The following is a 17,414-nucleotide window of genomic DNA, read 5'->3' on the forward strand; positions in this document are numbered from 1 at the left end:
CAGCACCTGAACTATCATGCCACCTGTTGGCTCCATGTCCTAGTGTTTAACATTCCTAAAGTTCATAGCAAAATCTATCAAAATTCCCAGTAATGGAAAGTTCCAAATAATTTAGTAAAACTGGGAAGATAATTGGAAAAGAATACTTTCTTCTTTCTTAGTTTTATAGACAATTGTGTTTTTATTATAAGATCTGCTTTCTTAGAATGTGTGTATATTTATTGTGGGTATGCAGGTAAAGTGTATAAACTGGATAAGCATAATTCTGTTTTCCCCATGGGAATTCCGATTATCACTATGAAATAAGAATTATGGCAGTATTGCTTATTATTGACTCATCACAAATACTGTTAGTGGAATGTCTACTTCTTGACAACCATTCCAGGCACTTAAACCATGTGGTATTCAAAGCACACCAGCGTTTTAAAAGAGCCTTAGTATGTGACTGTGATAATCAAAATGGATCATGTGCTTTCCAGACATAGAGTAAGGTTCCTGGTTTAGAGTTTAGCTCCCCTGTTATTATGTATCAAATGCACAACTTACATGCAAACCGGTGTCTGGAAACAAAACCCTTGAATTTGTGTTCTCTAGGGAGTTTGCATTAAATAAAATCATGTATCATCACCATCACCACAGGAATAAAAGGTTATGTTTTTCTTTTGCAGAAAGAATTTAACACTGACTGTAAGCTGAAGGAGAGGATAGAGGAAAATGGATACAATACCTATGCATCTTTTAACTGGCAGCACAACGGGAGGCAAATGTATGTGGCCTTGAATGGCAAAGGAGCCCCAAGGAGAGGACAGAAAACAAGAAGGAAAAACACCTCAGCTCACTTTCTTCCAATGGTGGTACACTCATAGAGGAAGACAACATTTGAGGATGCAGTAGAAACAAAGGCTGCTTTGCCAGGAGTAGATGGCGTTCTTCAAGAAGACAGTAGCTCAGAAGACAAAGACACATTGCAGATAACTGCTTGCTTAAAAGAAACGAAGTCATTGAAGGTTTTTGTATTCACTGCTGACATATGATGTTCTTTTCGTTAGTTCTGTGTCATGCCTTATAATCAAGATATAAGCAGATCAAACGGGATAGAAGTTATTCCCAAGCGAACAACACTATGGCTGGGTTATTTTGTTAAGCTTTTGTTTAGGTTTTGGAACCTCTGAGATAGAACTTAAAGGACATGGAACAATCTGTTGAATGATCTTTGGGAAAGTTATTTATGGAATACGAACTCATATCAAAGACTTTCATTGCTCATTCAAGCTTAATGATTCAATGAGCAGGAAGACACACAAGCATTTACTGGAAAGCACTTGGGTCATATCATATGCACAACCAAAGGAGCTTTGGGTGTAGCATCATGGAAGAATTGGATAGAATTTAAAAAATATAAACATGTTAGTGTGAAACTGTTCTAACAATACAAATAGTATGGTATGCTTGTGCATTCTGCCTTCATCCTTTTCTATTTCTTTCTAAGTTATTTATTTAATAGGATGTTAAATATCTTTTGGGGTTTTAAAGAGTATCTTCAGCAGCTGTCCTCTGCTTTACCTCTTCTTTTTCTTTAGCACACCACATGCATGTTCATGACAAAGTGTTTTTAAAACTTGGCAAACACTTCAAAATTAGGAGATGGGATAGGGAAACAGTATGAGTGCCCCATGCGCTATCAGTTGACTAAATTTGCGCTTCTACAATAAGAAACATCCACATTAAGTATGGCAGTACTGTGCCATGGCCTGAGTGAGAGATTTCTGCCAGTCCATTTGAAAACACACTACTCCTGAGGCTTCTATTCTTATGAAGTAGACCAGAAGGCCAAATTCTTTTTAGTGCATTAAGTAGTCTCTAAGAATATACCTCCAAAAAGAAGGAAAATTAACTGTCTAATACATTTAGTAGCCATGCCTCATTATTTACTAATGACTGCTTACTATGTCACAGTGGTAAATGACGAAGAGGCTGTCTGAATATATAAGAAGCCTTTGTAAGTCCTACATAACACTTCTTCCTAAAAAGTTATCAAGAAATCTGGTAAGTGTAACTCTCCCAGGGGCTTAAACTGAGCAATATATTCTAGTATATGTGTAACCATATACTGAAAACTGTTCAAGCTATGTGAACTAGTCTTTACAAAACCAAATAAAACTTATTTTCTGTAAATTTAAAGAGCTTAAGAAGGTTCTATAATGTAACCATTTTGAAATTCATTTTGTTAGAGCAGATATAGAAAACAGTACATAAGAGTTTACCAGTCATCGTCACATTTATTCCACTAAATAAATACATAAGCCTTATTTGCAGTGTCTGTAGTGATTTTAAAAAAATGTAGAAAGATATTATTCATTCTAAATACTTTAAGTGATAACTATAAGATTATATTGATGCTGCAGTTTTATCTTCATATTCTTGTTTTGAAAAAGTCTGTTTATTTTTATTGTTTGGACACAGTATTTTGGTACAAGGAATAGACTCCCTCCCTGTGTCTTTTTACTAAAGTTTAACCTCTAGAAAGGCTGGTGTTTTGTGATCCTCTTATAACTTATTTGTGTCAATGCTTACCCAGCATTTCCAATTAATTTCTTATTTAAAAGTTAGCTTTATTAAGAAATTTTCCAAGAAAGTATCCCCCTAAAAGGTCATATTTTTCTTATTCCTCGGCAAAGTTGTATTTTGTAAGAAATGCACTTGAGGCACAGCGTTTTGGTGTATGACTAAAGTTGCATTTCCCAATACTTTGCTTCCAACTTTCTTTTTGACAAATGGGATTCTAAAAATGCTTAATTTCTGGGGCGTGGTGGCACCCGCCCTATGGCAAAAATGCTTAATTTCTGTGGTTTGAATCTGTTTGGTAAAATTGAATTGGTACTGAGTCTGAGCGCTATAATGTAACACATTCCTATGAAAGCTAGATATCTTTTTTCTTTTATTTTAAAATAATAATTGCACCTGACACATGAGCATGGACCACCCACAACTGAAAGGAAATGTTTGGTGAGATAAATACAGTATTAGATGACCACAGTAACAGCAAATAGGGCACAAACTGGATTCTTATTTCACATAGCCCTTTAGATTACCAAAGAGACTATGTGTAAACAGTCATCATTATAGTACTCAACACATTAAAACAGCTTCTAGCAAAATGTATCAAAGCTGACAGAGGCCCAAAATAGAAAACATCTCTCCCTCCTCCCAACCCACCTCACACATACCCCAACAGAGATAAAAACAGAAGCGGTTCTATAAGGAGTAATACGATTTTCCTACATTTAAAACTAGTGTCTTCGATATTAAGATAGAATTTGGGTCGCCTTGCAACTACTGAAGGAAAAGCGGTTCTAACCCTGACTGTTGTAGGTTTAAAAAAATATATATATTTTGGGAGTTATACCTCTGTGGGAAGTGTGGGCTCCAACCCACCAAGGCAAGGAGCATCCGCCACAGATGTGTCCATACGATTGCTGGTTCTGAGGAGACTCCTCGTGAAGATATAGAATCACTCCCTCCTCCTACCTCCCAAAAAGGCTGAACAGTGTATAGTATGTTACATTTAAATAAAAACAATAAAAATGTTGGGAAAAGAGAAGAAAAATATTGTTCTTGTTTGTTTTCTTAGCCTAAAACTCTACCTGGTAATAAAGAGAGACACTTGAGTGCTATGTGTATGGCAGGATGTGGTGAAACGCCCCACAGTCCCAAACGACAACAACAGAAGAAAAAATTACTCAAACATTTGTAAGGTTTCTTTAATGTTTTTCATGTGTGAGTCAGCGATCCTTACTCTAATAACAACCAAATGCTTTCGATTTTTCCTAAGTATTCTGGTCCACCTAGTTTACACAGTGGATAAAGAAGAATGAATTAAAAACAAGAATGGCTTATGAAACAATGAAAGACTTTTGGAAGAAAGCCAGGAGACTGCAAAATCTGATTTGAGGGGAATGGTACACACCAATGATTTTGACTTGAAAAGTAGAAATTAAAAAAAAAAAAAAGTATCATACTGCAATTGGGTCCTAGGATCCGAACAAGTACGGAGATACAATCAGAATGGATCAGCATTGATGCAGCATAGTTCTGATCATTTAGATGTTGTTATTTCAGGGTTTATGATTATTCAGCAAGGGAAATTTACCATTTTACATCAATGAGGGCTTTAACTGGTCCAAAATTTGTCAAAATAACGATATAGGAGGAAGCTTGAAATTAAGAGAACATATCTAGCACATTACAAGTAGTATATATATTTTTATAGGCAAACAAATACCATGTTCATTAAGAGTTCCTGTTATCTATTTTGTTGGGCAGGACTTCTGCAACTCAAACTAAGCTGTAAGAAAAAAATATTAAAGAGGCATTTCTTGACTGGCTACTAGGGGGAAAAAAAAAAAAAAAAAAAAAAAAAGAGGCAACTTCATTCTCTACCAGAATGGGAAAATGAAGCTACTGAGATCTGCTTCCTCTCATACACTCATTTCCTCTATCTCTGAGTGGCTCTATTTCATCAGATACTGCTTATTTCAAATTTACTTCTTTCCAACTCCAAAACTTAAAACCAAAACTTCTTGTTTTCAAGATTCAAAGATGAAAATATCCTACATTTGGCGTCTTCTTGGCCAAATTTGGATAACACACCAACCTCTAGGTCAGTCAACAGAATGGGGGGGTTTGGGCATTGTGATTGGCCAATTTCTAGTCATCTGATCACAGAGAAGCAAGGTGCAGCCTACTCCTTTGAAACTAGGGAAGAACAGTACACCAAGGAAAGAGAACTGCTAGGCAGGTGCAAAACAAAACAGTGGTTAGCTACATATATAAATGAGACTAGACTTAATATCTTTTTTATTTAGTATTTTTCACCAATTCAAATTATTCTTTTTCGCCTACTTGTCAAATCAGAGAGGGGTTTCAAGATTTTGTTCTTCCATTTATTTATTAAGATGGAAAGATTGTTTCCATCTTGTTCTGTTTGGGATTTTTTTAAGCCAAGCATAGACCCCTGAATATAGCCAGACTCACTGGTTCTGCAAACTCTTTTTAGAAGAGATCACTGAGATGAATGCAAGTTTTCAATGAATACGAAGCTATTTGTAAATATCCCATTAAATATCAACCTGCATAACAACATGAGGTTATAAATATTTCTTTAAGTTTATACCAAGACTATATACTAGTGCTTGTAAGTATATCAACACATAGAGGGAACAAAATGAAACATCAACTCTATTCTTTTCTTTAAATTGTAGCATTTTTAAAGATGAAAAATAAATTCCTGATTTTTATGATGTTTTGTACGTTTTATACATTCAACATGAGACAAACAACTTTTAAAAAATTTTTACCAGAAGGCACTTGCATTCACCAGAGAGAAACAGAAAGGCACAAAGAGAGAGGGAGAAAGCCTCTCCACCATGGGTCATGATTACATCACAATCCCTTCTCTTCCATTTCTCCATTCTGTTGGGATTTGGGCATGTACCTACATGTGCCTTGTGTGTTTTCCAAGTCACCAGGTTTCAGATTTGAACCACATGGTCAGCTATGTGGGATCTGGCTCCCTTCACCAGTAGGCCATTGAACCTGCCTCAAAACAAAACTTTATAACCTATATTTCCTCCTCCTTTTGCTGATTAGAAAAAATAAAACACGATCCACTTTTAAAAATTAATAATCTATTAAAAACACCTTGTAACACCATGTATTACTTAAAATGGAATAACCATGGTCAAGCTAATGTGATCAAAGGAATTGGGTCTCATTCCTTTCAAAGCGACTAATAATGTACATTTCCATGAGCCTGCTCCATGATAGCTGCTAAAGGCAACAATTCCATACTCAGAGAAAAGCCATATGCCAACCACACATGCATGTGGCATGTATTATCTTACTCATTTTTATTATCCTCCACAAAAGAGCCTATGTTCATTTGTTACATAGGCAATTGCATCCTCTAGAGATGAGCACAGCAAATGGAGAATCAAAACATCCCGTGTTCCTCATTACAACTGTAAATTGAACATATGCCTTCATATAACTTAGGCAGTGGCCTCAGCTGCAGAATATCCAACTACAGTATGGCCTTAGCCCCCCTAAAGTTTGGTTTTAATTATGTTATACACATCTTAAATGCCTAAATCATCTTACAATTCCCTAAATTATTTAGTTATCATTTCTGTGGTCAATTTAAGCTGCTGACAATGCAAATATTCACAGAGAGGTCCTTCAAGGAGAAGTAAATTAAAACCAGTGTTTCGTGAGGTATTATAAATTTTTAAAAGACTGCTTTATATGGTTTTGGAAAGCATTAATCTTAGGGTCACTTATCAATACTATTCAACATTATAACTATTTTAATGTCTGATATTTTAACAGTAAACTTTTCAATAGTTATTTTAATCAGTGACGTGATCAATATGCTCAAACATCAATGGTATGTAAGCCAAGATCTTTAAAAATGATGTAAGAAAACCATTTTTAGGGAGGTTTCTGAAACAAAAACAGAAGAAAAACATGGCATTATTTACATGGCATTCCATGTAAGTAAAAATATAATTCATCCTTATTTGTTTTCCTGAAAAATGGAATACCAGATGTGAAATACATTCTACACTTCAAGCTTACCCTCATGCAGGAAACAAATGAAATTGAATAGCGTATTAAAGTCAGTATCAGCAAAGAGTTCTCTTTATTTTACCCTAGGAAAGCTCTGCATTCTATCCTCTAAGCTCTCCTCAGAAACATTCAAATCAGCATGTTACAGCAGCAACATGTCAGCAGGGTCATTGAAGTCATAATTAAGAAGTTGAGATCAGACTAGAGAAAGGTGGGTCCTTAATCCAAATGACTGGTATCCTTTTAAAAAGGGAAAACTTAAACATAGGCATGCAGGGAGAACTATCTTAGTTTGTCAGGGTGCTTTAACTGCTTTCTGAGTACTGACATGGCAGAAAGAATGAGGGAGCTCTCTGGAGTTTCTTTCATGAGGGCACTAATCTTATCCATGAGGGCTTTGCAAAGATGCCACCTCCATTTTATCTGCACATTGAAGATTGGGTTTCCACATTTGGAGGGTACACAAACAATCACTCTATAGCAAAAACATCTTCTGAACATGAAGTAAGAGATTAGGTGTGAGGTCTTCAAACCAGGGACCACCAGTGATTGCCAACAAAACAGCAACAGGAGAGAGGTCTGGTATCTACTCTTCCACACAACTGTCAGGAGGAACCACCTCTGTTGGAAACTTGATTTTAGACTTCCCACCTTCAGAACTGTGAAATAATACATTTTAATCAATCCAGTTTATAGTACTTTTATGGAAATCCTGGGAAACTAATATAGGGCCTATAACTTAAGACAGCAGAATTCGTTGTTCAGTAATTGTCTGATACATCTGGAATCATGACACTTTCAGTCACTCCAATGGAATTGTTTGATCATGACCTTCACATCAATTAAGAACATTAATAACCTTCCAAAGCATATCACTATGAAGCCCCTAAGTATAGTTTTGCTCAGTAAATCTACATTTAAACAGCCCACAGATTTTTGCAGTATCCCCATAATCATGTTATACTGGTCCCAAAAATCTATAGTTTTCCCAACAGCCCCACATATGACAGATTCAAAAAACTACATATGACCTATATCTCAATATGTGAGTTAGATGAATTTGATAAACACCAACACATTCAGTGTGGAACAAACATCCAATTGAGTATTTTGATGTTTTAAAATCTAAGCCTTTTCTTCTTAATAGAAAACAAAATATATATATAATCTAATCAGTATTTACAGTATAAATCTATTTATAGCAGCCTCCATTAATTCATGATAATTTATAATCATTTTCATATATAAGATATATCTCTTTTTATTGTTGTTATTTTAGATTTTTGCCATAGGGTGTATGTGCTTGCTGAAGAGAGACAGACAGATGGAAAGTGAGAAATCACCCCCAGGGAAGATAGTCGCACTACAACCCTTCTTTACTCTTATCTTGTGATTTGGAGCACGCACATACAGTGTTCAGTGTGTTTTTCAAGCCACCATGTCTGGAACTTGAACCATGCAGTTAGCCATGTGGGTTCCAGCCTCCTTAACCACCATGCCATTGGATGGTCAGTATTTGTTCTTTTTTAGTCTTACTTTCCCTAGCAGATTCTCATAATCAGCTTTTTAATCCAAACACATTTCTGAATTGGCTCCTTTCCTATGATCCTACTGCATGCAACCACAAGATGAGTAAATACTAAAGGTGCTTTCTTCCTAACACTTCAGTAAATCTATCCAGAACCGACAACATATGACACAAAGGAATGCTTATCTTAACTACCCCAAAACTACAAGGATCATTTATAAATACAGTTATAATCCTCACACCTTCTCTCCTTATTTGTTTATTTCTTAAAATTGTTACTGATTGGGACCAGCAGTTGGCGGAATGGCTACCTCACTGGACTCCCACGTAGTCAATACCAGTTTGAGTCCTGGACCCAGTGGCTTAAACTCATGCCGGGAACGTACGTGTGCATGCCTAAGATCCCAAGAAGAGAATGAAGGAGAAGGGATTGTGGCATGGCCATCCCCCTGGGGAGGGTGATTTCTCGTTTTCTGTCTCTCTGTCTCTATCTTTCTGGCGAGCGCACGCGTCCTATAGCAAAAACCTCTCCCCCCAAAAAAAATGTTACTGATCAATTGACATCTACATAGATTTAAACAAAAACCATGAACTGGCATGCAATATTTCATGGAATGTTTAATCCATCATCTCCTCTGAAAAACATAAAAATCTCAAACTCTCTTTTAATGTCATAGGAAAGTGAAAATAAATTTTATATCTTGATTAAACCGTAAATAACTGAACCACATCCTACTTTGTTCTTAAACTGTATTCTACTCGTAGGATATTATATATTAGTGATTTTTCTCTGTTAACATTTAACACTGGACTGTCTTGTGCATGGTAGTCTTTATCAATATCCCTGGCCTTTATGACCTAAATACCAGTAATGCCTCACCAGTTATAACAGCCAAAACTCATTAACATGGTGATAAATAAATATTTTTATAATAGTGATATTTACTCAAGCTTATTTTATGTTCTGCACATTTCTCACTAGGTTTATTGCTGTTTTATAATGTTTATCATTTTAATTTCCATTGTGTTTATGATCTTCTTTCATTACATATTTAGGCGATCTAATAATACAAGTTTATGTAATTTTCAGGTCACACAGAAAGATCTCTTTTTTTTAGAATTATTTTATTTAACTTTATGTATTTATTTATTTTAAATTTGACCAGAGAGAGAGAGATGTAGAGAGGTAGAGAGAGAGAGAGAGAGAGAGAGAGAGAGAAAGTGAGAAAGCAAGCTGCCAGATCTGGGACTTGAACTATGGTTGGCAATGATGACCCCTACAGAAAGGTATCTTGTATGTAGGTATTTGTGGTAAAAAAAATTATTATCCTCTGATCATTTACTGGTGATCCCAGTAACATCTAGGATTCTTACACTACTTTGTATTTCATCATCCTTTTCTCTCCATCTCAACTTCCATCTTCTTTTGTATAACTACTACTGAAGTGAGCAAAGATCTAGCAGACTTTCCACAAAATAGATTTCTGCTACAAAAGTAAAATCACTCTGGGATAGTCCAATCTAAATCAATCCTGTAGTTAGTGGAGCATTCAACATTCAAAACACCACCAGAAGATTCTGAGACACTGCATAGTCCCATCACCAGGAAACTAGTTTTAAGATTCTTGCACTATATCAAATGTAGGAGATTAGTTGAAATGTTGATCTATATCATTCTAATGCAATATTAATTTTATAAATAAAAATGTTGAAATTTATTTTCTTTCTCAGAGCTCACTACTAAGTAAACAAGTAAATGTAGTTTTCTGACTCTAAAATCATTTTGTCCACCCTACAGGAACTCTACACAAACAAAACAAATTTAAATTATAGCTTTTATAAGTCAATGTTCAATTTTTCAATGACACATCTCTGTTTGCGGATATTTTGGGGGGAGGAATAGCATGTACTTTTGAATCAGAGAAACAGAATTTTTCAATCTTGACCCCGCCAATTTTTAGCAGTACACTTAGAAAAGTTACTTCATTTCAAGGTAAAAACAAATGAACAAAAAACTTGGATAATTATTCTTAACACTTGGGGCAATCATAAGGAGCAAATATTTTCATATTTAGTAATAATTTTGTGTGATGCCTGGAAAGTAATATGTGTTAAATTATGTTGATTTTTCTCCTTTCTTTCATGGCAATTGCAAACATTTATTTAAAGAAAAAGTTTATGTGGTGAAATGATTGAATCACCCTCAGAATTTCTGTATCCACTTACAAGACAGCTTTCTAACATAGAGTTCAAGTTTAGTTTCGGTGCTATTTCTTTTATTCTTCTGAAAACCTTGACAATATCATTGTTTTATGTTAAAATTATGCTATTCTGAGTACTGTGGATTACTGGCACTGGGCCACATCATGGAGAGATGCTTTGAGCCAACCCACACTTCTTTCCTTTTGGGAAGATGGGCTTTCTGTGGTACCAGAATGCAGGAGGTGAAGATAAAATAAAAGGTACCTGAGCCTGTTCACACCTACCTTACAAAGAAGTATTGGGTCTCTGGGAAAGCCATGACATATTTTTCTATGCAAAAATGCATTATGAATTTTCTGACAACACAGTAAAACTATCTGTGAGAAGTTTTGATTAAGAACTAAGAGGAAATGATTTTTCTGAAGTATTTCCTTAAGTGGAAGGGTATATACTATTACTACTGTGACAGCTTCTAGTAAAATAACATATATGTATGCAAATATATAATAAAACAATGAATATGTAATAAAATATATAAGAAGCAAACATAAAATATATAATAAACCATTTAGTGAATCAACTACTTAGCAATCATTTAGTTCCCCCTCCCAACTAATACAACACATTGCTTTTATAGAAAATAAAAGCACTATTATTGTTCAGCCTACAGGGGATAGGAGGCAGAAGAAAACAGACTAAACTGTCATATTTTTTTTTGCACTGTATAGGCACTTATGTTCTGTGAAATCTTTTTTTTTTCCTTTGGAGAGCTTTTGCTGTAGGGTGTGTGCACTCACACCCTTTCTGTGTGCCAGAAAGACAGAGAAAGACGGAGAGACAGAAAGTGAGAAATCACTCCCCAGGGGAGATGGCCATGCCACAGCCACTTCTCCTCCATTCTTCTCTCAGGATCTTAGGCATGCATACACACTCACCAGGCGAGAATTTAAATCACTGGGTCCAGGACTCAAACCACGGTCGATTACATGGGAGTTCAGCGACATAGCCATTATGCTAACTGCTGGTCCCCATTCTGTGAAATTCTTAATTCTTGCAAATACCAATTGAAAAATGAGGACAAACATGCCTGTCATTTTTAAGTTCAAGAAAGCAAGTAAGCTTTTAAAACCCTAAGTAGTAAATGGATTGAGCATTTTCCAGACCCTCTTGTCAGGACCTGGGCACTTACTCCTCAGCTACTGAAGGCAAGTTGCCGATCTCCACTGTGGCAGCCTCATCCAATGGAGACTCAATGTGAGATCTATGAGGACTGCCGCTTGCTCATTGGGGGATAATTCAAGGGGTCCCCCCTATGAGGTCAGCTGAGATATTTGTTTTGACTGATCTATATCAGCTTTTCCTGCTTCTCAATCTTGCTTTGCTCACTCACAGGTGTTCCCAAGAGCACTGTCCAATAAACTTCCCACATGCAAGTCTCCACCACCACAGAGTGTTTTCTCTGGAATTTGTTTGCTTGTTTGTTTGTTTGGAGAGGTTTTTACTATAGGGAGCATGCACTCACCAGAAAGACAGAGAGAGACAGAGCGACAGAAAGTGAGAAATCACCCACAGGGGGGATGGCCATACCACAATCCCTTCTCCTCCATTCTCCTCTCAGGATCTTGGGCACGCAAGCACACGCACCCGACATGAGTTTAAACCACCAGGTCTGAGACTCAAACCGTGGTCAGCTACATGGGAGTCCAGGGACATAAACATTGTGCCAACTGCTGGTCCCTGTAATTAGTTTTAAGACTCCCTATAGTGTAGCTTGTTTTCAAGGTAGGGACTAAACAAAAACTGTAGGAAATAGCTACTCCTTCTTCTGAATGATGGTTGCTTTGATTTTGATTTAAATAGCATGTGAGTTCAATAAGTCCACTGTGAAATCTGAAGATACACCACACTTTCTCAGCAAAAACTGATAAGGAAAGCAATAATTTTTAGGATTACCTTGGCAACCACATAAGAGAGTAAGAATGGATCCACCAACCCAGTTCCTGTACACCAACTACAGTTCCATGGGCACTAAACTATGTGCCAAGATCACAGACAAATGAGCAATTCTTTAATGAAAAGGGAGAAACGTTTTATTTTATGGAGAAACAGCAGAAAGAACTATGAGATATACAGCTATGTTACAAAAAATATAAAGTTTAGAAAAGCATACTCAGATATTCTTAAATGTTTTATTACAGAAAAATAAAGTATAAAAATAAAATGAGAGCCAACCCCATAGCTCAGCAATTAAGCACTGTGCATAGAAAACCATACCCTCCATGGCCAACTGTGTTTCAAATTCTGGACCAAGCTACCCATAAAACATTCCAGGTGCATGTGAATGCATGCCCCAAATCCTGATAGGATAGAGAGATGTAAGAAACAGAATTGTGATGTGTTTGAGCCCCATGGGGGGGGGGCTTTCTCTCTCTCTCTCTCTCTCTCTCTCTCTTTCTCTGGTAAACACACACAATCTCTGGCAACTGCAAAAAAGAAATGCTATACATTTTTTTAAGAGAGATTTTTGTGATAGGGCATGTGCACTCACTAGAGAGAGACAGAGAGACAGAAAGTGAGAAATCATCCCCCCAGGAGTGATGGCCATGCTGCAATCCCTTCTCCTCCATTCTCCTCTTGGAATCTTGGGCATGCACACACACACACCTGGTGTGAGTTTTAAGCCACTGGTTCCAAGACTTGAACCGCGATCAACAATGTAAGAGTCCAACGACATAAACTTTATGCCATCTGCTGGTCCCACTATTGCATTTTTTTTTTAAAGAAAAGAGAGAAAAGGAGAGGTGTGAAGATACAAAAACCTCACTGTAGGAGAGTTCATTTGAATTTACCTTGAGTCCAAAAAGCAAAGGGTAAAATTCTTAAAATCATGAAAAGTTCCAGAAGAGTCTCTCCAAACAGTTTCTGGAACCTGTTCTATGTATTTGCATTTTGTAAAGAAAGTCAGTGATAACAATTGGCTTTTTTTTTTTTTTTTTTTTTTTTTTTTTTTTTTTTTTTTTTTTTTTTGTTGTTGTTGTTTTTTTTTTTAATGTGCTGTGTTGAAATTCTGTTACTGGGAACCTCAAGCATCATTATCTAGGACAATTCCCTATTATTATGTTGGAAATGGAGCTTAATTTTAGGTTTCCAATTCCAAGTCCCAAGTGGGAACTAAATGTCACAGAACAAAATGTCATGCAATGAGATTGGATACTAAAATATGTGACAGTAACCAGATGTTTCCCTAACAATTACCACACAGCAAAAGCCAGTCAAGAAATATGGTACTGCGGTCCTTACAAGTCCAGTGGTACTGAACATTGTTATTTAGCATGTTAGTATTTGCCAGTTCATGTTCTAATAAGCACACTATGTATGTCTCTAAAGAAATACATAATTCAATACAAGCTGTAATTATTTGTATAATAAACAATTTGGGGGCCAACCTGTGGCATGGTGGCTAAGCTGAATCCTTCATGGTTGACTGCATGGTTCAAGTTCCAAACCTGGTGCCTTAGGAAACAGATTGGGGTCATGTGCCCAAAATCCTGAAAGGAAAGAAAAATGGAAGAGAAGAAGCTGTCACACAATACCACAGGGGCTGTTGTCACACACTTCTCCCCTCATTTTTCTCCAGCAATCATACGTGCCTTCTGGCAAAATGAAAGCAAAAAATAAAAAAGACATTTTAAAAGATATTATATTCTAACAGGTCTCAAATAGGACAATTCCCATTATCAACAGTGCAACCTAATTTCTAATTCACTGCTGGAAGGAGGGGTCCAGCTGCAGTGGCACAACAGTTGCACTATGTTCTGCAATGCTAGAGCAATTTGAAAGATTAGGGTTCAGAACCTGGGTGGGCCAGTATATGATGGACACATGCGAGTGTCCTCAATCCTGGCTGGATGGAAGGCTGGAAGGTTGGTGGAGCAGAAAGGGACAAATAGGTGCATGAGAACTTGTCTTTCATTTTTTCTCTCTGTCTCTCTCTGTCTCACAAAAGAAAGAAATAAACAAACGAAAACTACAAAGAGGGAAATAGGCCCTTGATTATTCTAGTAAGATCTTACCATCATCATCCCTGCCACCCCTCTCCCTCTACACACCCTCATTAACTACTTTGCCTTCTGAAGCATGTCAGGTGGTAAAAAGAAGAGAAATGGGAAATTTGAGGGATGCTCAACTCATAGATCAAGTAACAAAACTAGCCAAAGAACTAGCATACCATTGCCCTGTGCTTTGGACACTCTCTATGACACTACTCTCTGACTCTTAGTCTGTGCATTACCAAATGGAATGGACAATCTTAGGGAGCAAATTACTTATTTCAAGAAGTCCCTTGGCTTCTCAATATCCAGTTTTTTGTTGTTGTTGTTGTTTTAAGAGGTTTTTGCTATAGGGCGTGTGCACTCACCAGACAGACAGAGACAGGGAGACAGAAAGCAAGAAATCACCCCCCCAGGGGGGATGACCATGCCACAATCCCTTCTCCTCCATTCTCCTCTTGGAATCTTGGGCATGCACGCACACTTGCCTGGCATGACTTTTAAGCCACCGGGTCCGGGATGCAAACATTTGATTCACCTTGTATGTGTAATGTTTCTTTTCTGGGGGCACTAAAATATCACATGGGCTAATAAAGTTTTATACTAATTAATGTCTGAATTTAACGTACGGTAGAAAAACGATTTTGGAAGTGTTTAAATTCCTAGTACCTTTGGAGTTTTTTGTTTATTTGTGGTAGATAACATTCATTATATTCCAGATATCACTTGGGGGCTAAAATATGATATACTATAGACAGGATTTTTTAAATTATTATTCTGAGTTTGCTAAAAAAAATAATTAACACGTGAAGGTATCTAATAACCTCCCCCCGTCTACTTTCATAAAAGTAGCAAATTATGAAGTGTGCATTTGCCTTCAGCACTCTGGGTATATAGAATGCAGAAACGGGTGACCCAGGTGATAGGGAAAAAAAAGAACAAGATCTGCCGCCTTATTACCTTGTGCAAGTTTGTATTTGACTCATTTGTTTAACTGTTGTGCTACATTCCAGTTTATTAAAATACACGAGTTGTTTATTCTTTCTCAAACTGATGCATATAGAAGTAGTTTCTAACTTTTCATAAACACTATGCTATAAATATCCAGTTCAACTCCATTTGTGTACTAGGTCAAAAGTTCTCGTAGTGGTAAGGTGCTGGATTTCCATATGGCCGACTGTGGTTTCAGTCTGGACTCAATGCCTTGCTAGGCATAGGTGCCTAAAATCCCAAGAGGACAATAGAGAAGAAGGGATGGCGGCATGACCATCCCCCCAGGGGATGATTTCTCACTCTTTCTCGCTCTCTGTCTCTCCAGCTAGTACATGGACCCTATAGCAAAAATCACTCCCCTCAAAAAAAAAAAAAAATTATTTCTTTAGTATTCTTTTCACTTAAGATAGGCTCTAGTGTTTGGGCATCTTGGGACTATGTCACATATTGTCAGATTGCTCTCTGACACAGAATTTTTTCTTAAGAGGTTTTTGCTATAGAGTGCGTGCGCTCGCCAGACAGACAGATAGAAACAGAGAGACAGAAAGCAAGAAATCACTCCCTAGGGGGGATGGCCACATTGCAATCCCTTCTCCTCCATTCTCCTCTTCAGATCTTGGGCACGCACGCACTCATGCCCAGCGTGAGTTCAAGCCGCCAGGTCCGGGACCCCGACCTGGTGGCTTAAACTCACGGTGGGCGCGAGTGCATGCCCAAGACCTCCAGAGGAGAATGGAGGAGAAGGGATTGCAATGTGGCCATCCCCCCTAGGGAGTGATTTCTTGCTTTCTGTCTCTCTGTCTCTCTCTGGCTTTCTGGCGAGCACACGTGCCCTATGGCAAAAACCTCTCCAAAAAAAAAAGAAAAAGAAAAAGAAAAGAAAGACAAGACATAAACCAGCAAGTGGTGTAATGGTTACATCACTGAACTCCCATGTAGTCTATCTCGGTTGGAGTCCCAGACCTGCCCATCTCCCTGGAGGGGCAGATTTCTCTCTTTCTGTCTCTCTTTGTCTCTCTGGCAAACACACATGCTCTATTGCAAAAAACAAAAAACAAAAAACAAAACAAACAAACAAACAAAAAAACATTACACTATACAAATTTGTGTAAAATTCAGATTGGAAAACTATATTTACAGCACATATTATTGAAAAAGAGTTGTATACAGAATATACTAAGAACGCCTACAAATTCCTGGAAAACATAACAGGAATAAGAAATCACATTATACCAATCAGATTAGGAAAAACTATAATTTCTGATGACAAGTGCCGGAGAAGATTTTGTAAAATGGAAAATCACGTATTTTTCTGGTGTCTTGGAGGAAAGAAGAAAAAAATACAGCAATCAACTTCATATTTTTGTAAAAAAAAATGTACAAAATGTTTCCTAACTCTTTCTAGTCTGAGTTTTCACATCAGCATATGTTGTTCATGTAAAAACTGCTTTTTGTTCAACTGGATAATATTTCTGCTCTCAACTGGCTACCCTTATCAGCCTGCCTGTCTCTATTAATGAATGCTCTAACCTGGCTCCCCTTATCAGCCTCTCTGTCTCTATTAATGAATGTAATATATATATAATATATATTGTAATATATAGATATATATTGTAATGTATATATTACATTCATTATATATCTATCTATATATATATATTGCATTCATTATAATATTAGTTTACTTACCTGCTTGCCCACATGAATTTATATTATTGATAATGTTGTATTACTATACCAGGGATAAAAATGCCAGAAAGTATTTGGTGCCAAGACTGCCTGAGCAGAGAGATAATGAAGGAAGTGTGGTGTGAGTGAATGACTTCAGTTGCCTCAAGTTGTTCTCTATTATCATAATGTTCAGTAATTTAATTAAACTTTGATTCTAAGGTACTTGCAAATTAATATACTTTTTAAAATCTTTTTTCAATTTTATTTATTTAACAAATAAAATTTACATGTAATCGCTGTATATTTTTGTGGGGCACAACATGGATTTTTTTTTTTTTTTTTTT

General features: G+C 36.7%; 1 protein-coding gene across 1 annotated transcript in view; it reads left to right on the forward strand.

Annotated features, from left to right (window-relative positions):
* Positions 1 to 3,601, forward strand: part of FGF10 (fibroblast growth factor 10) — a 96,647-nt gene extending 93,046 nt beyond the window's left edge. Inside the window, exon 4 of the mRNA XM_006166938.2 lies at positions 669 to 3,601. Coding sequence (XP_006167000.1) covers positions 669 to 866 — 198 coding nt within the window. The 3' untranslated portion in view covers positions 867 to 3,601. The remainder of the gene's footprint in view (positions 1 to 668) is intronic.
* Positions 3,602 to 17,414: the final 13,813 nt, after the last annotated feature.

The sequence above is a fragment of the Tupaia chinensis genome, unplaced genomic scaffold, assembly GCF_000334495.1.
Source record: "Tupaia chinensis unplaced genomic scaffold, TupChi_1.0 Scaffold144378_1, whole genome shotgun sequence".
NCBI classification, from domain to species: Eukaryota; Metazoa; Chordata; class Mammalia; order Scandentia; family Tupaiidae; genus Tupaia; species Tupaia belangeri.